The following is a 25,689-nucleotide window of genomic DNA, read 5'->3' as shown; positions in this document are numbered from 1 at the left end:
TTTTGAGAGATTTTTTTTTCTAAATGATCTGTAGACCTATGCCAACTAGGATATATCGATATAATTAAAATTTTTGCATCTAATGTGCGGTGGCAGGATTGTAGCTCTCAAGCGTCACATGTACATTGGGCAAAAAATTATGATTCGCTCAATTCTCCCACTAACTAGATGCAAACCAATCAAAAACCATGAAATGAACATGTAGGAAAACTGCAATCAACCACCAATCACATCACTCAATTATGCTGTTTCTAAAGCTTTGATTTGGTTGTCCCACTGTCATCAACCCAAAAAAATCTAACAAAAGTGGCCCCTTTTTAGAGGGCACAACTAATAAAAACCCAAATCATAACAAAGGAAACTTAAATTAAATAATAATGTTTGCACCTTGTGTAGGTGACTGATGTATCCTGAGGAGTGTAGGTTTCACCCTCTCCTGTAGAAGTTACAATACCCAAAGTGAACAGTGACATTTCACATCAGAATGACAATCAACAACTTGCATTTGTATAGTGCTTTTAATGAACAAAACAAACCAAAGGGCTTTAGCGAAATAGGAACAATGTACACCGAAGTATAAGAGAGAGGTTAAGAGAGGTGAATGCTAGGTTGAAAAAATGGGTTGAGGTATTTAAAAGGAAGACAGAAAACTAGAGGTGGAAGGGTTCGGGGGGGGGGGGGGGGGAGTTGCAGAGAGTAGGATTGAGGTGACCGAAGGCAGTCAACAATGGTGTTTTAAAGAGGAGGAATACACTAGTCAGGAACGAAGTGTGTGTAACTGATAGAAGACTGAAGGAGGTTACAGAGGTAGGGAGGAGCAGTGCCATTGAGGTGTCTAAAGGTGAGAACAAAGATCTTAAATTGGGGACAGGGCGCCAGTGCAGGTCAACAAGGACAGGTGAAGGGCAAGTATCACCGAGTGCAGAACAGAATACAGGCAGCTGCATTTTGGATAAGTTGTAATATTGAATGAGCTAAGGAAGATTTCTTCCCCACAAACGAACAATAAGCGTGGTGGAATTATGGGAGGGAAGGGAATATGGATGGTAAGGGAGACAAGGAAGTGGTCAGAGGTGGCCTTATCAGTGATTGAGACCTCGGGTGCAGAGAGGCCAAAAGAGATAGCAAGGTCAAGGGGGTGGCCATGCCAATGGGTGGGGGAGTTTATGTTAAGGGTGAGATAGGATGGCAGAGAAATTCTTTGGCAGGTGCTCAATTATTGATTCTGTTGTCAGTCCCATCATGATGTCCCCCTGAACAATCATTCCTCTGGTCTCAAGTGGCTGATATAGCTTGGAAAGCCAGAGGAAACAAAGATGCATGAAGGAAATTATAGAAGAGAAAGATGTTCAGATGTGAAAAAACCCTAATATTTACATAATTTTATTTATAGTCAATTACAGAAAAAAAATTGTTTATTTCCATTATTATACATATAGTCAGAAACTACCATATCAGGGAAGATTACATGTTTTTAATTACAGTGAAATACCTACTTTGTGCTTTTGCAAAGTATTTTTAAATGAACAGCATCAAACTATATAATTACAGATTTTTTGTACATCAGTATTAATGGGTACCCGCAGCAGATGCCAGCACTGACAGGGAAGGCCCGTCGCATTTACCGTGAAATTCCGTTACAGCAAGACAAACTCCTCATTACTCAACCTCTCTGCTTTCTTCCTTTGAGAGTCTGAGAGCTGTACAGCTGATTCAGTTTTCGGCGTGCAAAGTTTATCAATATCATAATCTCTAGCATGTCCCCTTGAAAAAGTAAACAGTGGATATTTCTCCTTGGAAGACGGTGAATTCAGAACCTAAAGTTTAAATAGAAATAAAATACCTTTCAGAATTATTTTTTACATTCGCTTCATTTAAAAAAAAAACTAATATTTCACTTTTGACTTCAACATTCAGTTCCACCCCCCTCCCACCCCAAGTTGGCTGTGCTCTGCTACCTCTACCAAGAATGTTGTTGTTCAAGCATGACCCTAAAGAAAGACAGACTTGCACTTATATAGCGCCTTTCACGACCACCGAACATCTCAAAGCGCTTTACAGCCAATGAAGTACTTTTAAAGTGGAGTCACTGTTGTAATGTGGGAAACTAGGGAGTAGCTAGGGAGCATCAGCAGGCTACAGCACCCAAACCTGATCCTTTTCACACCCAATGTCTACATATATGCACTTTTCAGCAGACTACAGGAACCCTGGCTAATATTTCCCTTTCTGCACAAGGTCAACTGTAACATTCTACTACTGGCCCAGCTGAAATTAGTCAATTTAGCATGGACCTGTGACCAATCCTGGGATCTTCCTGGTCATATAGCTCAGTATCACACCAGGGAGTATTATTACCAACTGAGCCACTGGGGGAGCCAGTGGTTACATTTTAACAATGCTGCAAGCAGACACAGTTGGGTTACATCCATTCACCTCACCGTTGAATGGCAGAAGATAGAACTTCATAAATGTGTACTCGTACTCACAATGTTGCTCACTGACCTCTGACGAAACTACAAATGATTGAAGAGAGCGGATGGCAGCCTCAGCTCCTTTCTGACATTATATATTTAAAGGCTGCCCAAGTTGTTTTTAAATTTGGTCTGTGCACAGTGATGCACTGCACTAACTGTGTAACACTGCCTTTTTCAGGCTATCTCCCTACTGACAGCAAACTGTAAATTTTAGTGAAATTTTCAGTGTTATATTGCACATTTGGTATTGGTGTATTGCAAAATATCACTATGCGTGACACCAAATCTGCAGTATAAATGGAGCAAAAAACTGGACCATGAAAATTTACCAAATCAGTGTTAAATTATGAAAAGGAACTCCAAATCATGCCAAGTACTAGCAGTATCTGACACTAAAAAAAATCTCAAGTTAACCCTCTGAGCACCACAGATATTTTACTGACTGGAGGCAGCACTTGCTGGTTTTTGCATGACTTCCATGTTAAAAATTGACTTTGCAACCATGTTAATCTCTGCAATCTTGGCTTTTCATTGGCAGAAAATCCACGTCAAATACTGCAGAAAGATCGAGGAGTACAAGGAGGGATAATGTATTACAGTTACATAGGATGTCATTTGTGTACAAAGAAGGTTCACTCGGTTAATCCCGGGGATGAGGGGATGGACATATGAGGAGAGGTTGAGTAGATTGGGACTCTACTCATTGGAGTACAGAAGAATGAGAGGCGATCTTATTGAAACATATAAGATTGTGAAGGGGTTGGATCGGGTGGATGCAGGGAAGATGTTCCCGATGATGGGTGAAACTAGAACTAGGGGGCATAGTCTTAGAATAAAGGGGCTGCTCTTTCAAAACTGAGATGAGGAGGAACTACTTCACTCAGAGGGTGGTAGGTCCATGGAATATGCTGCCCCAAAAAGCTGTAGAAGCTACATCAGTACATAAATTTAAAACAGAAATAGACAGTTTCCTAGAAGTAAAGGGAATTAAGGGTTACGGGGAGCGGGCAGGAATTTGGACATGAGTCTAGGTTCGGATCGGTCATGGCCCTGTGGGTAGCGGAGCGGGCCCAGGGGCCGTGTAGCCTGATCCTGCTCCTATTTCGTGTGTCTAATTCTGTTAGATTCAGGAGATGGTTCTGTGATAGTGGATTGGCAGTTAGGATCAGATCAGCCATGATCTTATTGAATGGCGGAGCAGGCTCGAGGGGCCGATTGGCCTACTCCTGCTCCTATTTCTTATGTTCTTATGACTTTGGCCAGTGCATCTCAGTGCGGAGAAGCACAGGAGCTGGACAGGAGGAATTAGAACAAGCCGTTTTGTGAGAGATGGACAGAAAACAGTGAGGCAATGATGCATTCAAGGATCTTAGAGATGAAAGGGAGGTTAAAGATGAGGCAATAGTTGGAGCAAATGAACGAGCCAAGTTGGGTTTTTAAGGAAGGCTTGATGACCAGTTTTGAAAGGGAGATTGGGTGTAATTTTAATCTAATTCATCAGGCAGGAAACCCACGGGTTAAGGTTGAACATCAATTTTACACTCCGGCCAATATTGCTCTTCATTGAAATATTGGGCGGGGTGTAAAACCAGTGTTGCACCCAATCCGGTCAGTTTTCCCACGAGCAGGTTAGTTTAAAATAGAGAAAAGGAAGCCATTAACAATGCCACCTAACTGGGGGCTAGGAAGGGAAGTTGAGTGGTCAGGAGGTGAAAGGATCAAGGAAAAGTAGGTGGATCTCATGGAGGAGTTAGGGTGAAACAGCATGGGGGTGAAATGCTGCTTTCTCACACCTATTAGGAACTGTGTTGCGACATGCTCCAAATGAATTTTACACATTTACAGCCAACAGAGGAGATATTTATCCCTTCTTACTGGGCTGTATTTGAACTCAAGTAACAGAGGTGAAAGTACAGCATCTAACTTATTGCACCACCCACTCCCCAACAATAATTACTTAAGCTACATGAAGCTAGTTTTCATATTAAAAGTTTGTGATTGATTCTTATAGCATGATCAGTTAGAAAAAAAACAAAAGGCAGAAAAGGAGCACATAAAGAATTAAGTAGGATACATTATAAAAAGCACCTGAGCAACAGTTTGCTAATATTCTGACTGTATCTGAACCAAGGATAGGTTTATATCTGTTAAATCAATAGTTTTTACATTTAAAATTGCTAATTCTAATTTTTATGCAGAATAGAATCAAAGATAAATTAAATTTCCATACAGTTAAGCACATTTTCACACATTAATAGAATAATTTTTTCCCAATTTAAACTAACTTTAATTTGTGGCACAAATGAAATAATTTATCAGAACCGCACGCAGTGTAAAGCTTCATTTAAGTCAGAGCACTAATGTAGGTGAATTACGAAGCTTCAATTTATTTTACTTTCAATATTGCCACCTGCTGGTGACAATATTGGACAGCTATTTGGAAAATGCTGCAAGGCCAAATGAACAGTGCTAAAAAAAATGGCTAATTCAACCCTGGACTACTCATCGACAGGGATGCTTTTTGGAATATTGCATGCAGTTTTCAACATACTGCCTTCAAAAGAGCATTGATGTGTTGGAGAGAATAGAAACAATAATGACTATAGGAGTAGGACCCAAAGATAATTGAACTTGAGGAGGTGAGCTAATTCAAGTTTAAGATTATGATGGGAATTGACAAAGTTGACCCAGGCAAGTTGTTCATTGTGCTTAAGGATTCAAATACCAGGCGACACAAGTTAAGAACAGGTAGGTTATGAAAAAGGGAAATGAGGCAGAACTTTTTCACCGAAAAGGCAACAGAGATGTAGAATAAATCATCAGAGAAGTCTCTTGAAGCGAATAATATAAATGCCTTCAAGAAGCAATTATGAGAGTTTCTAGAGAGAGAAGGACTAAGGGGCATGGTGAGAAGGTGGAGCGGTCAATCAAAAAAGGACTGGCTTGTTGGCCTCTTGATCTTCTGCTGTTCCCAAGAATTCTTATGTTCTTATGAAATTGAAATACAACCATGAGGTTATCTCAACTCTTCACCTTTTGCCTCCAGCTTCTGACAGAGGGTAACCTGCCAATGTCTTCTCAATACACTGCCAGTATTACTCAGCAAGTAAATGAGATCCACTTGATAACTATACTCCTATGAATTTCCCTGCTCGCCTTGCCCCCCTCCACCACCCGATAAAGTGTGAACAGCAGCTGTCCAACTAACCATATTTTAGTTTATGCATCCAGTAGCTCGACTTTGGTTTCTGGAATTTGTTAATTTTGATTAAAGCACGTTAATACTGAGGCACAAATGTAGCTTTCTTCGGCCTGGTGGCTATAAAATTCCTAAGTAAAATGTGTTTGAGCAATTTTAAGCTGGTGGGTGCAGGACCACAAAACATAACTGGCACTCAATTGACAGCATCACTCAGAAAGGCCAAAGATTGGCTAGTGAAAGAAACAAATTGTCACCCTACTGCAGTAGTCTATATACTCTTCTGAGGTTGGGGCTGCAGTACATTGTTGAGGCAGAGTACACAGAGCTTTACAATGTATATAACCGTATTATACTTGACCTAGAGCTGCTTAATGTTGGCACTAAATGCCCGAAATGAAAAATGTACTATTCTACAGCATCGATATGGGAATCCTGGATTATTTTTCTACTCCCGAGCATCAATACACCAAAGCTCACTGTAAATGATCCCCACCACTGTCCCGGCTGAGAGCAACTAACTCCCATTAAATATGGGACCTTGCAGGTCGTTATGGCTTAATACCACACCATGTTTGCATTTTCCCATTAAGCCACCAGGGGAGTTCTTTACCTCAAGTGTAGTAACAGTTTTTATATATTTCCAGAGAAACAATGAAGGAGCAGTTCTCTCAGTGGTTCATAAGATTACATAGGATATACGGCACAGAAACTGGCCATTCGGCCCAACCAGTCCCTGCCGGCGTTCATGCTCCACTTGAGCCTCCTCCCATCTTTCCTCATCTAAATCTATCAGCATTATCCTCTATTCCTTTCTCCCTCATATGCTTGTCTAGCCTCCCCTTAAATGCATCTATACTATTCGTTTCAACCACTCCCTGTGGTAGCGAGTTCTACATTCTCACCACTCTTTGGGTAAAAGAAGTCTCTTCTGAATTCCCTTTTTGATTTCTTGGTGACTATCTTATCTTGATGGCCTCTAGTTATGCTCTTCCCCACAAGTGGAAACATTCTCTCTGTATCCACTCTAACAAAACCTTTCATAATTTTAAAGACCTCTATTAGGTCACCTCTCAGCCTTCTTTTTCAAGAGAAAAGAGACCCAGCCTGTTCATCCTTTCCTGATATGTATACCCTCATATTAATAAATATGTGTAGTAATGCCTCTGCTATCTGTTCCCTAGATTCTTTTAAAATGCGTGGATGCAATCCATCCGGACCAGGGGTTTTATCCTCGGAGTTTGATTAGTTTATCCCCTCTTTTTATTTTAAATGTATTTATCTCATTACTAATCTCATCATCCAATGTCATGTCCACCTGTTCTATCTTCCTGGTAAATACTGAAGCAAAATAATTATTTAATATTTCTGCCATCTCTATCGTTACCTGTGGTATCATCCTATCTCTTAATGGCCCTATTCCCATCCCAACCTTCCTTTTTTTATTGATGTGCCTGTAAAATATTTTATTTTGTTTTATGTTCTTTGATAATTTAATTTCATAGTTCCTCTTTGCCTTCCTAATTATTTGTTTTACTTCTCTCCTAATCTCTTTGTATTCTCCCTTATCATGCACTCCCCTGCTGTCCATGTACTTAATATATGCCTCTTTCCTTACCCTCAATTGTTCCCTTATGGCTTTATTCATCCATGGAGTCTCATTAGTGTTTAGTTTGTTCTTTCCTTTTAATGGAATATATTGTTCCTGTACTCTGTTGAACACCGTTTTAAATGTTTCCCATTGCTGTTCTACATCATTGTTTGCCAATATTGTTGCTCTTTTTTTCCCCCCCAAGTTCTATTCTCAGCCCCTCAAAATCAGCTTTTCTCCAATCTATTAACCTGGTTTTTGTCATACTTATGTCCTTCTCAATTATCATCTTGATGCGCTATCAATTACTCATAAAAGACTGAGAGTTAGAAGAGTAACTAAAGGCTTTTATTAACAACAGAATGGAGGTCTGCCTCGCGTGGTCGACCGGTCCAGGATACAAAGGGCTGGGGAGCAGTCACCTTTATACTAGGACCTGTGGGAGGAGTCAGCCGAGGCATGTCCAGGCATGTACACAGTGGAATACAAACAGGACAAACAGGAATACAAACAGTGGTTTACCACATTCACCCCTTGTTTAAAATTGAGTCCGGCGGGGTGAAGTGTATTAAAAGTTAGTGTATTGGAGTCTCTCCGGAGGTCTTGTCTGCCGCTGTGATCGGCGTGGCGACGGCAGGGGTAGTGAAGCTTCCGGCGTCGAGTCCAGCGTAGGCTGTGGCACAGGCATGTCGTCCTCGTAGATGTCGAGCGGGTCGCGGGGCCCAGGCCTGCCGTCTGCTGGGGCTGGATATCGGATCGTGGGGGGGGGGGGGGGGGGGGGAGGGGAGTGGTAGTGGGTAGTGGGTTACTGCCGAGGGTGCAAGGTCTCTTATGGAGACTGTGTCCTCCCGCCCGTCCGGGTATGCGATGTAAGCATACTGGGGGTTGGCGTGGAGGAGGTCGACCCTCTCAACTAGGGGGTCCGTTTTATGGGTCCTCACGTGTCTTCTCAGTAGGACTGGCCCTGGGGACGTCAGCCATGGCGGTAGCGATGTCCCCGATGTGGACTTCCTTGGGAAGACAAACATTTTCTCATGAGGGGTGGCGTTAGTGGCAGTGCAGAGCAGTGACCAAATAGAGTGGAGCGCATCGGGGAGCACATCCTGCCAGCGGGAGGTTGGAAGGCCCCTAGGCTTTAAGGCTAGCAGGACGGCCTTCCAAACTGTCGCATTTTCTCTTTCCACCTGTCCGTTCCCCCAGGGGTTGTAACTGGTGGTCCTGCTTGTGGCAATACCCCTAGTTAGCAGGTACTGACGGAGTTCGTCGCTCATAAACGATGAGCCCCGGTCGCTATGGATATAGCTGGGGAAGCCGAACAGGGTGAAGAGGTCGTTCAGACATTTAATGACCGTGGCACTGGTCATGTCCGGGCAGGGGAAGGCGAACGGGAAACGGGAGTACTCATCAATAATATTGAGGAAGTACACATTGCGGTCGGAGGAGGGGAGAGGCCCTTTAAAATCAACGCTCAGGCGCTCGAAGGGGCGAGTGGCTTTTATCAGGTGGGCCCTGTCTGGTCTATAAAAGTGCGGTTTGCACTCAGCGCAGACTTGGCAGTTCCTGGTCATGGTCCTGACCTCCTCAATAGAGTAAGGCAGGTTGCGGGCCTTGGTGAGGTGGAAGAACCTGGTGACCCCCGGGTGGCAGAGGTCATTGTGGAGGGCCCGCAGTCTATCGATCTACGTGCTGGCGCAGGTGCCACGCGATAGCGCATCCGGGGGTTCATTTAGCTTCCCGGGCCGGTACAAGATCTCGTAGTTGTAGGTGGAAAGTTCGATTCTCCACCTCAAGATCTAGTCATTTTTGATTTTGCCCCTCTGCTTGTTGTTAAACATAAAAGCAACTGAACGCTGGTCAGTGAGCAGGGTAAATCGTTTTCCGGCCAGGTAGTGCCTCCAATGACGCACAGCCTCCACAATCGCCTGGGCCTCCTTCTCAACAGCGGAGTGTCTGGTCTCCGGGCCTTGGAGGGTTCGTGAAAAGAAGGCCACGGGTCTCCCCACCTGATTGAGGGTAGCGGCCAGGGCAAAGTCGGACGCGTCGCTTTCCACCTGGAAGGGGATGGATTCGTCCACTGCGTGCATGGTGGCTTTGGCAATGTCCTCCTTGATACGGTGGAAGGCTAAGCGGGCCTCTGCCGTCAAGGGAAAAGAGGTGGACTTGATCAGCGGACGGGCCTTGTCCGCATAGTAGGGGACCCACTGGGCGTAATAGGAGAAAAACCCTAGGCACCTCTTCAGGGCCTTGAGGCAGTGGGGCAGTGGAAGTTCCATAAGGGGACGCATCCGGTCGGGGTCGGGGCCGATGACTCCGGTGTTCCACAACACAGCCAAGGATGGCGAGGCGGTTTGTGCGGAATATGCACTTCTCCTTGTTATATGTCAGGTTTAGGAGTTGGGCGGTGCGGAGGAATTTTTCGAGGTTTGCGTCATGGTCCTGCAAGTCACGGCTGCAGATGGTCACATTGTCCAGATATGGGAAAGTGGCCTGCAACGCATTTTGATCTACCATCCGGTCCATCTCCCTTTGGAAGACGGAGACCCCGTTGGTGACGCCAAAGGGAACCCTAAGGAAGTGATAGAGGCGGCCGTTTGCCTCAAAGGCAGTGTACTGGCGGTCCTCAGGGTGGATAGGGAGCTGGTGGTACGCTGATTTCAGGTCAATGGTCGAGAAGACGCGGTACTGCGCAATCTGGTTGACCATATCAGCTATACGGGGGAGTGGGTAGGCGTCCAGCAGGGTGTAGCGATTTATTGTCTGGCTGTAGTCGATGACCAGGCGCTGCTTCTCGCCGGTCTTAACGACCACAACCTGGGCTCGCCAGGGGCTGGTGCTGCCCTCAATAATCCCTTCTTTCAGGAGCCGCTCCACTTCGGTTTTAATGAAAACCCTGTCCCCGGCACTGTATCGCCTGCTCTTTGTGGCGATGGGCTTACAGTCGGGGGTGAGGTTAGCAAACAGTGGTGGGGGGGTGACTCTGAGTGTGGAGAGGTTGCACCTGGTGCGCGGCGGGCAATTTGGAAGCTGCTGGCTGCGGACTGAGTGTGGGGGTAGGGGTCCACCGTACGCCATCGTAACACTTTTAAGGTGGCACTGAAAATCTAACCCCAGCAGGACGGCAGCGCAGAGGTCAGGCAGGACCAGAAGTTTAAAATGATCGTACACGGTCCCGTCTACTACGAGTGTCACCACGCAGTAGCCGCCGATGTCCGCCGACTGGGACTCGGAGGCCATAGAAATCCGCTGTTGCGCAGGCAGGACTGGGAGAGAGCAACGCCGCACCGTGTCGGGGTGGATGAAGCTCTCCGTGCTCCCAGAGTCAAAAAGGCAGATTGTATCGTGACCATTTACCTTAATGTCCATTGCGGAACTGGCCAGTTGGTGCGGTCTCGCTTGGTTCAGTGTAACGGATGCCAGCGTAGGGGTCGGTGTGTCGCTGCGGGTATCAGATGAGATGGTGTCGGGGGCCTGCTGCGTCCCGGCTGTCGTCCAAGATGGCGGCGTCCATGATCCCCATGTGGCTGGAGGCGTCCAAAATGGCTGCTGTACCGATGATTCGCACATGGCCGGGGAGGTCCAAGTTGGCGGCCCGCATGGCCCACACGCGGCGCTGCTGGGGTTCGGGGTGGCTTTGGCCCTGCAGACGCTAGCGTAGTGTCCCTTCTTCCCGCAGCCCGAGCAGATCGCGTTTTTCGCCGGGCAGCGCGCTCTGGGGTGTTTTGCCTGGCCACAGAAGTAGCATTTCTGGCCTTGGGGCACTGCTGTCTGGCCTTGGGACACTGCTGCGGTAGTTGGGCCGTTGTTGGGGTGTGGCTGGGGTGGCACGGCGCTATGAGGCGGTCCTACCGTGTCCCAGGCTGTCATTCCCCGCGGCGTCCACGGTGCAGAGGAGTAGGCATCCATGCCCTGGTAGGCTGCATCCAACGATAGTGCGAGTTCAGAGGCCTTGTTGAGGTCGAGGTTACTCTGCTCCAACAGTCGCTGTCGGGTGTAATTGGATCTGTGGCCCGCTACAAAAGCGTCCCGGATAAGTTCCTCTGTGTACACGGCGGCCTTTACATCCTTACAACCACAGGCCCGGCCAAGCACAGACAGTGCCTGAAGGTATTCCACGGTCGATTCCCCAGGTTGTTGTTTACGACTCCCCAGGAGGTGCCTGGCGTACACTTCGTTCACTGGGCGCGTGTACTGGTCCTTGAGGAGCTTGATAGCGTCCGCGTACAAGGTCGCGTCTTGGATGACCGAGTACACTCGGTGGTTCACTTTGGAGGTCAGGACATCCAGTTTGTCCTCGTCCGATTTGATTGCTTCGGAGGCGGTCAGGAATTTTTCGAAACACTTAAGCCAGTGAGTAAACTTGGTGGATGAGTCCGCCTCCCGATGATCTAAGTCCAGGCATGCTGGTGTGAGGATCTTCTCCATTATAAAAATGTTGTTAATAAAATTGATGCGCTATCAATTACTCATAAAAGACTGAGAGTTAGAAGAGTAACTAAAGGCTTTTATTAACAACAGAATGGAGGTCTGCCTCGCGTGGTCGACCGGTCCAGGATACAAAGGGCTGGGGAGCAGTCACCTTTATACTAGGACCTGTGGGAGGAGTCAGCCGAGGCATGTCCAGGCATGTACACAGTGGAATACAAACAGGAATACAAACAGTGGTTTACCACACATCTTAAAGCATATTATATTATGGTTACTATTGCCTAGATGTTCCCCTACTTTTACTTCTCTTATCTGCTCTAGTTCATTCCCCATTACTGGATCCAATAGCGAATAGTTGGGCTTTTTACATATTGGGTTAGAAAGGAGTCCTGTACACATTGTAGAAACTCCATTCCCTTATTCCCTTAACCTACCTCTTCTGTCCAATTAATAGCAGGGTAGTTGAAATCCCCCATGATTATTATTCTATGTTTTTTACTTATTTCCCTAATTTGTCTGCATATTTCTTCCTCCACCTCCCTTCCACTATTAGGTGGTCTGTAGACTACACCTATTAGTGTGATTGATCCTTTATTATCTTTTATCTCTATCTATATGGATTCTATTTTTGTCGTGCTGATAGCTGCGTCACTTTATTCTACTGCCATTATGTTATCCCTATGTAATACCCACTGGAAATGTTATGTACGCTAAGTATGGTTATCAATCTTTAACTTACACACTGTATTATCATTGCTATAAATCCCTGGGTTAAAGTTGCCCATGTGAAGGTACGGCAAGAACTTTTAAGGACACAATGTGACTAAGAGCAGACTTTCCATAATTCTGCACCAGTATCAACTGTTGCAGACAGTGAGGCTGCGCAGTCTCCAGGCAGAAACCCCAGGAGGAAGGGGTGGAGTCGGGTTTTTCGAGTGGGAAACGGGAGCGACTGGAAGAGGAGGGCAGGAGCTCTGAAAAGAGGGCTCAGGAGGCAAATGGCTGCCGCATCCCGTCCCGGGCTTCCAAACTCGGCCGCCGCCCTTCGTATTAGTAGCTCTGCATCCAGAGCTCAAAGTGGGATTCAGTGATCGTGAAGAGAATTCAACGAAGGGGTTCGGAGTCATAAGTCTTGCAGACATTATACATACCATGAGCTCCAACTTAAGCGCGCCAACGAAAGAGTGCACTCGAATTTGGACACAGGGACAGATTCTCCTTTGAATCCATATAAATGGAGAATGTATGTTTATTATGTCTAGATTCATTCTAATGTATGCAAATGTCTAATTTAGGTCATTGACCCGTAATCTTCTCATACTGTCTGACGTTAAAACTATAAAGTAAGATAATTAGAATTAAGCCATTGTAGTAGTGATCTCCTTACTGGACTATAGAATACTGTCTACAACAGAGACCACATCTCATATATATCTAGAGAACCGTGAAGGGGTTACATTTTGGGGGCTCGTCCGGGATTGTGGTCTATTTATGTCAGTAAACTAACAGTATTGAATGCTCATTGCTAAGAGAGTGGTTTGTGGTTTCTACTGGGCTGTTTGAGCATAAAAGATGGATGTTATTGAGGTTGAAGCTTGGTGCAAACGGAAGCAGATAGCTACTACCCATGCCATTGTGCTGAATGGTGTTGCTAACGATGACCCTGATGATGTCTTGCTAAGGGCTCTGAATTGTGTCAAAGCCTTTGGAAAGGTTAGGATAGTTGAGCGCTGCTTGGATACAGCTACCAAGAAGCAGTTTGTGTTGATCCAGACATCAGAGAACCTGAGAGGTCATGGTTTACCTGAGGCAGTTGGGCTTTCTGAAGAGGCTGGTCCCTGGCCAGTTCAGTTTGTCCCTATTATTACTAAGGAAGAAGAAGGGTTTCAGACCAAGTTGTTGTCATTCTTGAGACAAGAAGGAAAGACTGTTGCTGATGTCAAAGGTCTGATAGGTCCTTCGGCCCTGGATATGAACACTCAGTTGGTCAGTGCCATTAATTCTCTGGTGGATAAATGCACCAATCTGCCCTTCGAGGCTCAGGGATACCGTAAGCTCCGTATGTTCTCAGGAGTGAGACCAACTCCCAGTGGGGAAGAGGAGTACGACGCCTGGGCTGAGCAGACCCCGCCTCTGCTAGAGGAATGGCAGTGCAGTGACAATGTGAAGAGGCAGAGAATAGTAGAAAGCCTTAAGGGTCCTGCTGCTGACATTGTAAGATTCTTAAAGGCGCAGAACACCTCTGCTACTTCCTTTGACTACATGCAGGCTCTAGAAACTGCCTTTGGAACTACTGAAACCATTTCAGATTTGATGGTCAGATTCAGAAGCACATTCCAGTGTGAGGGAGAGAAGCTGTCCAGCTGGAATATAATACTGGAAAGTGTGAGGTTATGCACTTTGGCAGGAAAAATCGTAGAGCAAGTTATTATCTTAATGGCAAGAAACTGGAAAGTACTGAAGTACAAAGGGATCTGGGGGTCCTGGTGCACGAAACTCAAAAGGTTAGTATGCAGTTGCAGCAAGTGATTAAGAAGGCCAATGGAGTGTTGGCTTTCATTGCTAGGGGGGTAGAATATAAAAATAGGGAGGTATTGCTTCAGTTGTACAAGATATTGGTGAGACCGCACCTGGAATACTGCGTACAGTTTTGGTGTCCATAATTAAGAAAGGACATACTTGCTCTCGAGTCAGTACAAAGAAGGTTCACTTGGTTAATCCCGGGGATGAGGGGATGGACATATGAGGAGAGGTTGAGTAGATTGGGACTCTACTCATTGGAGTTCAGAAGAATGGGAGGCGATCTTATTGAAACATATAAGATTGTGAAGGGGTTGGATCGGGTGGATGCGGGGAAGATGTTCCCGATGATGGGTGAAACTAGAACTAGGGGGCATAGTCTTAGAATAAGGGGCTGCTCTTTCAAAACTGAGATGAGGAGGAACTACTTCACTCAGAGGGTGGTAGGTCCATGGAATATGCTGCCCCAAAAAGCTGTAGAAGCTACATCATTACATAAATTTAAAACAGAAATAGACAGTTTCCTAGCAGTAAAGGGAATTAAGGGTTATGGGGAGCGGGCAGGAATTTGGACATGAGTCTAGGTTCGGATCGGTCATGGCCCTGTGGGTAGCGGAGCGGGCCCAGGGGCCATGTAGCCTGATCCTGCTCCTATTTCGTGTGTCTAATTCTGTTAGATTCAGGAGATGGTTCTGTGATAGTAGATTGGTGGTTAGGATCAGATCAGCCATGACCTTATTGAATGGCGGAGCAGGCTCGAGGGGCCGATTGGCCTACTCCTGCTCCTATTTCTTATGTTCTTATGTTCTTATCTGCTGAGAATAGACAAACTGCTGCATTGTATGTTACGGAAAAGAGGGATTGAGTTGCCTGAAATGAATCGGTTCCGCATTGAACAGGTTGTGCGCGTTGCATTGCTCGAAGACGTGACTGCTCTTCGCATACGCATGACCCATAAGTTGCGAGGTCCACCTACCTTCACTGAGCTGCTAAGGGAAGTCAGGGAGGAGGATATGCTTCAGGCCCGGAATGTAGCAAAGAGTGCTGTGATGTCCAAGCTTGTGACTCCTGTTACAGTTCCTACTCCTAAGGGTGATGTCAACCCGGAGATGGAACAGCTGAAGAAGGAAATAAATGTCATGAGAGCCGAGATGGCATATTTTCGGTCTAAGCCCAACACAGAAAGGGATGACGCACGGGCGCAAAAGGTTGAACACCCTGCGAAGTCTAACAGCAAAATGAATGATTCCTCTAAAGGATATCCCCATGAAGGAGATAGACCTGGAGTCTTTTGTTATAACTGTGGAAAGGATGGACATTTCAAGCGAGAATGTAGAGGTGAGGAAAATCTAAAAAAAGTAAATGACTGTCTCATAAAACTTACCAAGAAGTCGGGAAACTACAAAGGGGCACAGTAACGGAACGGCCTGCTGTCCCTGTAGTTAAGACACGTTCCGCTAAGTGCAATAATAGACGAGGGGATATGAAAGACATCATACCTGAAGGTTTAGTAGGGCCGAGTTCTGCTGTATCAATACAGATTGAAGGCATTTATACTAAAGCTATCCTCGACACGGGTTCTCAGGTTACCATACTGTACAGATCCTTCTATGACCGATACCTGACGCATTTGCCGTTAACCCCAATCAGTCTTCTGCAGATCTGGGGCCTTAGTCCTGCTGATTACCCATATGATGGCTATTTGTCGCTGATGTTGGAGTTCTTGGAAGCTGATGTAGGGACCACTGAGACCATTGATGCACTTGTGTTGGTTTGCCCTGACCCCATGGTGAAAGGTGAGGTTTCCATACTGGTTGGCAGTAATACACCCATAGTGAGACGACTCCTGACAAGCTGCAAAGAGCAGGGAGGTGAAAACTTCTTGAGCACCAGACACATTCACCGTTTTCAAAAAGGCTTTTGAGAAACTGCCTGAACTTTCTTCCGACGTAGATGATAGCAAAAGAGGAACTGTGTGGTACGTTCGAGCCAAACCTATCACCCTGCGTCCTGGAGGAGTGGCTAGAATCCCTGGGATACCAAAATTCCCTGGAACGCCAGGTACTGAAGCCATTCTGATAGAGTCACCTGATGATCCTGCAGAAGAGTCACGGTTTCCAAATGAGCTTCTGGTGAGACCAGAGTTGCAGACCCCGACAGCTGTGAGGTCAAGGAGAGTTACAGTGACCGTGAGGAATATGTCAGGCAAAGGAATCACATTGAGGAAAGGAATGACGATTGCGCATCTGTTTCCTGTAAATGTACTGTCGTCACATGTGAAGGAAGAGTCCAAAGTTAACTCAACCGGAGATCTGACACCCTCCTCCTTCAACTTTGGAGATTCATTCGTTCCTAAAGAATGGAAGGACCGATTAGTCAGGAAGATGATGGAGCGGAGAGGAGTTTTCTCTACTCATGAGTTTGATGTTGGTTGTAGTAAGAGTACTCGCCATTCTATCAGAATTACCGAGGATAAACCCTTTCGGGAGAGGTCTCGACGGCTGGCACCAGCTGACATCGAAGCAGTGAGACAGCACCTGTCGCAGTTAAAAGAAGCTGAGATCATTACCGAGTCCAGGAGTCCTTATGCATCTCCTATAGTGGTGGTGAGGAAAAAGAACGGAAAGATTCGGATGTGTGTGGACTTTAGGACGCTTAACAGACGTACTATTCCCGACCAATACACCGTTCCAAGAATTGAGGATGCACTGGCTTGTCTTAATGGAAGCAAGTGGTTCAGTGTGTTGGATCTCAGAAGTGGATACTACCAAATACCGATGAGTGAATCGGACAAAGAAAAGACAGCCTTTATATGTCCAGTTGGGTTCTACCAATTTGAAAGGATGCCACAGGGAGTTTCAGGCGCTCCAGCAACTTTTCAAAGAATAATGGAACAAACAGTTGGGGACATGAACTTGCTCGAAGTATTGGTGTACTTGGATGATATCATTGTGTTTGGGGCAACCCTTGAAGAACACGAAGCTCGGTTGCTGAAAGTGCTTGGTCGCCTGGAGGATGAAGGTCTCAAGCTATCATTGGACAAGTGTCAGTTTTGCCAAACATCCGTGTCCTATGTGGGGCATATTGTATCACAGGATGGAGTAGCCACAGATCCATCCAAGATCAAAGCTGTTACCACATGGCCCAAACCGAACACAGTGACTGCCTTGCGGCCATTTCTTGGGTTCTGCGGATATTACAGGCGCTTTGTGCAGGATTACTCCAAAGTGGCCCATCCTCTGAATCAGCTGCTGGCTGGTTACCTCCCACCAGCCGAGAGGAAGAAAAAGGCTAAAGGTAAAGAGAACAAGGACTACTTCAAACCCTCTGAGCCTTTTGGTGTTAGATTGGATGAGAAATGCAAAGAGGCCTTCCACACCTTAAAGCAAAGTCTTACTCAAGCCCCCGTGTTGGCTTTTGCAAACCCACAGCTGCCATATGTGCTACACGTGGATGCCAGTCAAGAAGGGTTGGGTGGTGTGTTGTATCAGGACCAAGGAGCAGGGCTGAGACCCGTAGCGTTCATCAGTCGCAGTCTTACGCCATCAGAGCGTAACTACCCAGCTCATAAGCTAGAATTCTTGGCGTTGAAGTGGGGGGTGGTGGATAAGCTGCAGGATTATCTGTATGGAGCGAAGTTTGAAGTGAGGACAGACAATAATCCATTAACCTATGTGTTGACTTCGGCAAAACTTGATGCCACCGGCCACCGCTGGCTTGCTGCACTATCTGCTTACGACTTTAGTCTCAGGTACAGACCTGGGAACCAAAACATTGACGCAGATGCTCTGTCTCGTCGCCCACACTACCAGAAACCAGAGTGGAAAGATGTTGCTTCAGCAGATGTGAAAGTAATGTGTCAGATGTCCGTGGTATCTGGACCAAAGAATTCATTTCATGCCCGAGAGATTGACCACTTGGGAGCGTCAATGCATGCTGTTCCCCAGGCATTTTGCAACCTTTCCAGTTTGGATGTACAAAACTTACCCATGTTGTGTTCATCTGAAATATCCAAAGCACAACAGGAGGATCCCTGTATTCATGAGGTGTTTTCAGCTCTCTGTCTGGGTGGTATTACACAGATCGACAAATCAAAACATCCTGACTGTCGTCTGCTCCTAAGAGAATGGGACCACTTGGAAATTAAAGAGGGAGTGTTGTGTAGAATCACTCACCCATCCACTAAACCATGTCATTCACAGTTGGTCCTGCCTGAAAAGTACAGGGAAATAGTGATGAAGTCTTTGCATGATGACGCAGGTCATCTGGGAGTAGATAAGACCTATGGGTTGTTCAAGGACAGATTCTATTGGCCGCGTATGAAGTCTGCGGTTGAGGAGTTCTGCAAGTCCTGTGCACGTTGTGTCCAGAGAAAGACTTTACCTAAAAGAGTTGCTCCTCTGTTTCACATGCAAAGTGATGGACCTCTAGACCTTGTCTGTATGGATTTTCTGTCCATCGAACCCGATTCCAGCAATACCGCAAATGTCTTGGTCATTACAGATCATTATACTCGCTACGCCCAAGCTTTTCCCACAAAGGATCAGAAAGCATCCACCGTTGCCAAAGTGTTGTGGGAGAAATACTTCATCCACTATGGACTGCCAAAGCGAATACACAGTGATCAAGGTAGAGACTTTGAAAGTAGACTTATACATGAGTTGTTGTCCATGCTCGGGATTGAGAAGTCAAGAACAACTCCATACCATCCTCAGGGAGATCCTCAACCTGAGCGGTTTAACCGTACTTTGTTAGACATGCTTGGAACGCTGGATTCAAAGCGAAAGAACAAGTGGAGTCAGCACATTGGACATCTTGTTCATTCTTATAATTGTACCCAAAATGACGCTACTGGTTTTTCACCGTACTACCTTATGTTTGGACGTGAAGTGAGGATGCCGGTGGATTTGTGTTTCGGAGTATCCAGTGATGGCACATCACAGAGAACTTACCTCAAGTATGTATCTGACATGAGAAAGGAATTGCAAGCTGCTTATGAACTTGCTGAGTCTGTTTCTGCCAAACAGAATAAAGGAAATAAGCAGAGGTATGACCAGAAGATCCGTTTTTCCCAACTCATGCCTGGTGACCGAGTTCTCATACGGAACCTAGGACTTCAAGGGAAACATAAGTTAGCAGACCGCTGGGCTTCTACACCTTACATTGTTGAAAGTCAAATGTCACAACTACCTGTGTTTCGGCTAAAACCTGCAGGTGGGAATGGACCCATAAAAATACTGCACCGGAATCATATCCTGCCATTGGGACAGCAAGTGCGTCTGGATCCGCCAGCGGATAATGAGCCGACACCTAGTAGGAGAACCCTGCAGAGAAGAAGAATGAAAAAAACGAGAAACCAGGAAAACTTTGTTGCAGAAGACAGAAAACCCATGACACAGTGTGTGGATCATGAGGAACCTGATGAGTCGGAAGATGAAGGATGGGATCTACGGTACGACCTCCCAGAAAGACGCATAAGACAGAATCTGGATGAATTGTCTGAACCATTTAGCTCAGACTTGGACATGGTCTGGGAAGAACCAGATGCTTCCGAGAAGGAGATAAGAGAGACTGAAAGGCATGATAACAAAGGAACCAATGCCTCCAACGTAGTTGAAGGAACTGAAGACCGGGTATCCGAAATAAGGAGCTCACAGCGAGTTAAGAAGGTTCCTGAAAGATTGACATACAGTACACTAGGAGTGCCAAGTGTAATGATAGCCCCTACGGTTCGATATGTTACCTCCCTTTATACATGGTTGGGAAGCATGCAACCCCTTATGTGTAAAGTTCATTAGTCATGGGGACATGCCTATATTTGGTAAGGGGGGGGGGGGGGGGGGGAGTATAATACCCACTGGAAATGTTATGTACGCTAAGTATGGTTATCAATCTTTAACTTAGACACTGTATTATCATTGCTATAAATCCCTGGGTTAAAGTTGCCCATGTGAAGGTACTGCAAGAACTTTTAAGGACACAATGTGACTAAGAGCAGACTTTCCATAATTCTGCACCAGTATCAACTGTTGCAGACAGTGAGGCTGCGCAGTCTCCAGGCAGAAACCCCAGGAGGAAGGGGTGGAGTCGGGTTTTTCGAGCGGGAAACGGGAGCGACTGGAAGAGGAGGGCAGGAGCTCTGAAAAGAGGGCTCAGGAGGCAAATGGCTGCCGCATCCCGTCCCGGGCTTCCAAACTCGGCCGCCGCCCTTCGTATTAGTAGCTCTGCATCCAGAACTCAAAGTGGGATTCAGTGATCGTGAAGAGAATTCAACGAAGGGGTTCGGAGTCATAAGTCTTGCAGACATTATACATACCATGAGCTCCAACTTAAGCGCGCCAACGAAAGAGTGCACTCGAATTTGGACACAGGGACAGATTCTCCTTTGAATCCATATAAATGGAGAATGTATGTTTATTATGTCTAGATTCATTCTAATGTATGCAAATGTCTAATTTAGGTCATTGACCCGTAATCTTCTTATACTGTCTGACGTTAAAACTATAAAGTAAGATCATTAGAATTAAGCCATTGTAGTAGTGATCTCCTTACTGGACTATAGAATACTGTCTACAACAGAGACCACATCTCATATATATCTAGAGAACCGTGAAGGGGTTACACCTAATAAGTACAGCTACTCCACCTCCCCTTTTCCCCTCTCTATCTTTTCTAAATATGTTATACCCTGCAATGTTTAATTTCCAGTGCTGATTTTTCTGTAGCCATGTCTCAGTAATCCCTACTATGTCTGGTTCCTCGCCTCCAGTTTCCCTGTTTTATTACGAACACTGTGTGCATTGCTGTACAGACAGTTTAACTCATTTTAATAGGATTTCCTCTCACTTTATGTTTAATCGTCTTTTTAGACTCCTGTTCTATATCTCTGTTTATTCCCTTGCCATCAATCTTTCCTATGCTCTCTTTTCCTGTTTTGTTTATATTTAGGCTGGCTACCTTTCTTGTAGATTCCTCCCCACCCACCCCCCCCCCCCAATCTTACTAGTTTAAAGCCTTTGCCGCCTCCCTATTTACCCTTTCCGCTAGGACACGGGTCACATCCCGGTTCAGGTGGAGCCCGTCCCATCGGTACAGCTCCTTCCTGTCCCATCGGTACAGCTCCTTCCTGTCCTAGAACTGGTGCCAGTGTCCCAGCTTATTCCATCAACAATTCTTATTGCTCACCTTTGTTACTTCATCAATTATTTTTTCAAAATCATATTCGCTGCGTGAATAAAACCCTATTGTGCAGCTGGGATCCATTTTACCAAATGACATTTTTTTCGGAGAAGGACAGTGATATGACTGAAAGTACAAAATAGCAGAATTAGTCCATCAGCAAAAGCTCTGCCAGTTCCACTGATTCACTAACAGATTAGTCTAATACAATTATATGTAACATTAACTTTCTTTCCTTAATATGTATTTTTCTAGGGAAAACTCACTCCAGGTAATAATTACTGTTACAACATCCACTCCACAATTGTCTCACTGTACAACACTATGTAAATAAACTTATGTGGGGCAGTGTACAGTAAGTTGGACACTATTGGGGTTTGGGTTCCAGTCCAGCCAGGCTGATGGGATGAATGCTTCCTTTCATTCTCATCACTGTAAGGATCCTACATGAAATGAGTCTTAGCCAGTCTCAACCCAGCTGTGTACATCCACAGTATTGAATTGCATGTAATTTAGCACCAATCTCATTCAGAAAGGACACAGGATGGCTACATTGGTAAATGGAATTATCACACTGGTGGAGTAGGCATGCTCGTGAAGTCGGAGCTTGTAGAGAGAGTTTTAATCTGCATGTAACTTGTGCTACACCACACTTGGAAGTGCCTGAAATTGAAATATGTTCCATTCCTGCATCATGAACATCCCTCACCAAGTTTACAAAAAATAAATTAATGGAAAAAAGCAAAAGCTACTCCAACTTCTACATTACTGACAAGTAATTTTGGCTAAGTTGGAATTGTGTTTACATTAGGAATAAAGTGTACTTTAGCACAAAACAAAATCATTTAAATTCACATCAAAATAAGGAAGAAAATAAAGTCAGCATTTTATACAAAACTTCACCTCAAGTGGGAAATCCTTTGTGCTGACATCCACAAATGATTGGCAGTAATGAGGATCCATGTAAATCAAACTGTCATCTTGAAGGATAAAACAGAAGAAATTCAAAAACACCTAATGAGACATCTTCTTCCAACCTCATCTCTACAGTATGTATAAGTAGTAAAATAATGTCCAACACATTAGCTTGCCAACACACTGTTGGTTGTTTGAAGCCTCTTTTCAGACAAGATTGCAATCTGAATTGTCAAACTGCACTGTCCAAGCAAAATTTTACATAGCAATTTCAATCTTATTTAATATTTTGCAAAAATTGCTTTAAAAAAAAAAACAAGAGTCAGTAAAGGAACAGTGTATAGCTGAGTTCCAATCATTTGGCCTCAATGCTCTTTGCTACGAAGAGAAAGAAAATCAGCCACTATCCAGTGACTCATGGTGAAAAGGTCGCGTGCAGGGATATCCGGAAAGAACAGGATCTGTCTCAGCTGGCTAATGTATAGAGAACTAGTTGGGGGGGGGGGGGGGGGGGCCCAGCATTGCCAAGGCTTTTTTGTAAAACGGCAGTTTACAGGGCCGCGCGGTTGACGGCCGGCCGCTGCCGCGCTCTGTGTCTCAGGCCGAGCGGTTGTCAGGCCCGGTCCGAGTGACCCCAACTCACCTCCCGCTCCGGCGGGCCGCCACAGCTGCCCCGCTCGCTGTTGAGTAAAAGCAGTGAAAAAAATGGCGGCTACGTTTCGGGAGGCTGCAGGATTAGGTCCCGCCCACACACGGAATGAAACGCCCCCCCGTGACGCACCGATTGGTCAACCATCAGGTCACTGAACTGTAGGATTGGTCAACCATCACGTCACTCAACGCTAATGAGCGGTCGGATTGGTCAACCGCTAATGAGCGGATTTTTGAACGTTTTTGTATACTGTCCGAACAATTTTTGTCTGACCAAAAAGTAAATACACCTATGACACTCCCCTAATCATAAGCTTTGTTTTGATATAACATATGTGTAGGTACGCTCTATAACTTTTGAGTGTATAGCGGACAGATAGACATAGACAGACAGACAGACGGATCCTTTTATTTATTACATACTAGCTGGAGTGCCCGGCGGTGCCGAGGCTTTTGAGGGCATGTTGTTGTTGGAAGAGAGAGCGCGACTGGGGGGAAGAGAGAGAGAGACTGGGGGGGAAGGGAGGGCGGGGGGGGGAAGGGAGAGCGGGGGGGGGGAAGAAGGGAGAGCGGGGGGGGAAGGGGGGAAGGGAGGGCGGGGGCGGGGGGGAAGGGAGGGCGGAGGGGAAGGGAGGGCGGGGGCGGGGGGGGAAGGGCGGGGGCGGAAGCGGGGGGGGGGAAGGGAGGGCGGGGGCGGGGGGAAGGGAGGGTGGGGGGAAGGGGGGGGGAAGGAAGGGGCCGCTCTCGGAGCCCCCGCCCCGCACTCTCGAGAGCCCTGCTCTCCGAGCCCCGCCCCCCCCCGCCCGAGCCGAGCCCCCCCCCCCCGCCCGAGCCGAGCGCGGAACACTCACCAAGGCCGAGAGCACTGTCGAGAGCCCCGCCCCCCACCCGCCCGAGCCGAGCGCGGAACACTCACCAAGGCCGAGAGCACTGTCGAGAGCCCGCCCCCCCCCGCCCGAGCCGAGCGCGGAACACTCACCAAGGCCGAGAGCACTGTCGAGAGCCCCCCCTCCCCCGCCCGAGCCGAGCGCGGAACAGAGACGCCGCGTCTCACCTGCTCCTGCTGCGCGTGCACCCTGACCCTCGTGGCTGACGCCGTTGCCCTGGGTAACGTGACACGGGGGGGGGGGGGGGCGGGGGTGAGGAGCTTAGCAGAAGCCCAATCACCTAGCTCGGGCGTGGCTGGGCAAGAAAGGCGCAGGCTTTCAGGCCTAAGAAAAAAACGGGGAAAGGTAGGAAAAAGAATGTTCAGGTTAGAGAAAATATTTACAATGAGTGATTTTTTTTTAAACAATTTAATAAATTCAATTTTATTTTGGTGGAAATGTATATTTGAAAAGAAAGACGCAGAAAGCAGGAAAAATGGAAGCAAGATGGCGGCGACTCACCTTGGTTCAGAACGATAAGGCCCGCCCACACACACACCGATTGGTCGACCGTCAGGTGACCAAAGCGTAGGATTGGTCAATCGTCCCGTCACTCGACCGTAGGAGGGCCCGGCCGCACGCGGCAGCAAGCCGCCGTACGATTGGTCGCCCTCGAGGTCACTCTGTCGCTAATGAGCGGATAATGAGATGCTAATGAGCGGAATGTTAAGGTTTTTCGGATACCGCGGGCGCGATTTTAGCCCGGCCGAAACGTAAATACGCTTAAAACCGTTTTGGAAAGGTAAGCTTTCTTTCGACGTAACGCACGCGTAGGTACGCCCTGTAACTTTCGAGCGCATAGCCGCCCAGACGCGCACCTGCAGACAGACAGGCAGAAAGACAGAAGGACAGACAGACAGATCGACCGATTTATATATATAGATATAGATAGATGGTGACTCGTACAAGGCATTGGAGGCAGGTGTCAGCATGTTACAAGTTTAGGATCTTGCTTTAGATATTCTCTCAGGTATAGTGATAATAGTCACTCTCCTAAGTAGTCTCCAAGCGTCTTAGTTTACTGATGCGGTGTCCAACTTTGTAGACAATACTAAAATAGGAGGCACAGTAAATAATTCTGAAGACCAAAGGAAGCTCCGAGGATAAGATGGTTGAATGGGCAAAAACAGATGGTTTCTATTGATGGGGTGCGGGGGGAGGGGCGGAGTCTAGAATCAGGGGACATAGATATAAGATTAAATGCAAAGGATTTAGGACGAAGAGCAGGAGAAACTTATTCTTACATAGAAAGAAGCAAGGCTGTGGAATGCAGTCAGAGTTAGTGATTGAAGCAGAGACCATGTCAACATTTAAGAATAGATTAGATAGGTGATTGACAGTAAGGGATATTAGAACAAGACGGGCACAGGGGATTAGGACTATTGCTCATGTGGAGTATAAACACCAACACAGACTGGTTGGGCCAAATGGCCTGTTTGTGTGTTGTAATTTTAATATAATTCAATGTACAATATCTAACTATTCGATGTAATCCAAGGGTGAAACAACAGCATTCATAGGAACAATCAATCTCCGATTTACACAGTACTCCAGATGTGGTCTAACCAGGGCTTTGTACAGCTGTAGCAAAAATTGCACCCCTTTATATTCTAGCCCTCTAGCTATAAAGGCTAACATTCCATTAGCCTTTTTGATTATTTTTTTGAAACCAACTACATTTATAATGATTTGCATACATGGAGCCCTAAATCTCTTTGTACCTCCAATGTTCCTAGCTTTTCACCATTTAAATAATACTTAGATCGATCATTTTTTGGTCCAAAATGGATGACCTCACACTTGCCT

General features: G+C 46.2%; 1 protein-coding gene across 3 annotated transcripts in view; it reads right to left on the bottom strand.

Annotated features, from left to right (window-relative positions):
* Positions 1-499: 499 nt before the first annotated feature.
* The window catches only part of atg4c (autophagy related 4C, cysteine peptidase), an 83,295-nt gene continuing 58,105 nt past the window's right edge, over positions 500-25,689 (bottom strand). Inside the window, exons 10-13 of one of the 3 annotated variants that reach the window (XM_085982683.1) lie at positions 22,295-22,371; positions 21,398-21,517; positions 19,403-19,536; positions 1,696-1,817 (exon numbers count right to left, since the gene is read on the bottom strand). In XM_085982683.1, coding sequence (XP_085838809.1) covers positions 19,414-19,536; positions 21,398-21,517; positions 22,295-22,371 — 320 coding nt within the window. In that variant the 3' untranslated portion in view covers positions 1,696-1,817; positions 19,403-19,413. Of the gene's footprint in view, positions 1,818-15,188; positions 15,331-19,402; positions 19,537-21,397; positions 21,518-22,294; positions 22,372-25,689 lie in introns of all 3 variants that reach the window. The other 2 variants (XM_085982682.1, XM_085982681.1) reach the window with 2 other exon arrangements.

Source organism: Somniosus microcephalus, chromosome 3 (assembly GCF_052327205.1).
Source record: "Somniosus microcephalus isolate GS21.2 chromosome 3, FLI_Smic_1.0, whole genome shotgun sequence".
NCBI classification, from domain to species: Eukaryota; Metazoa; Chordata; class Chondrichthyes; order Squaliformes; family Somniosidae; genus Somniosus; species Somniosus microcephalus.
The sequence above is the reverse complement of the archived record's forward strand: the minus strand, read 5'-3'. Positions and strand labels throughout refer to the sequence as shown.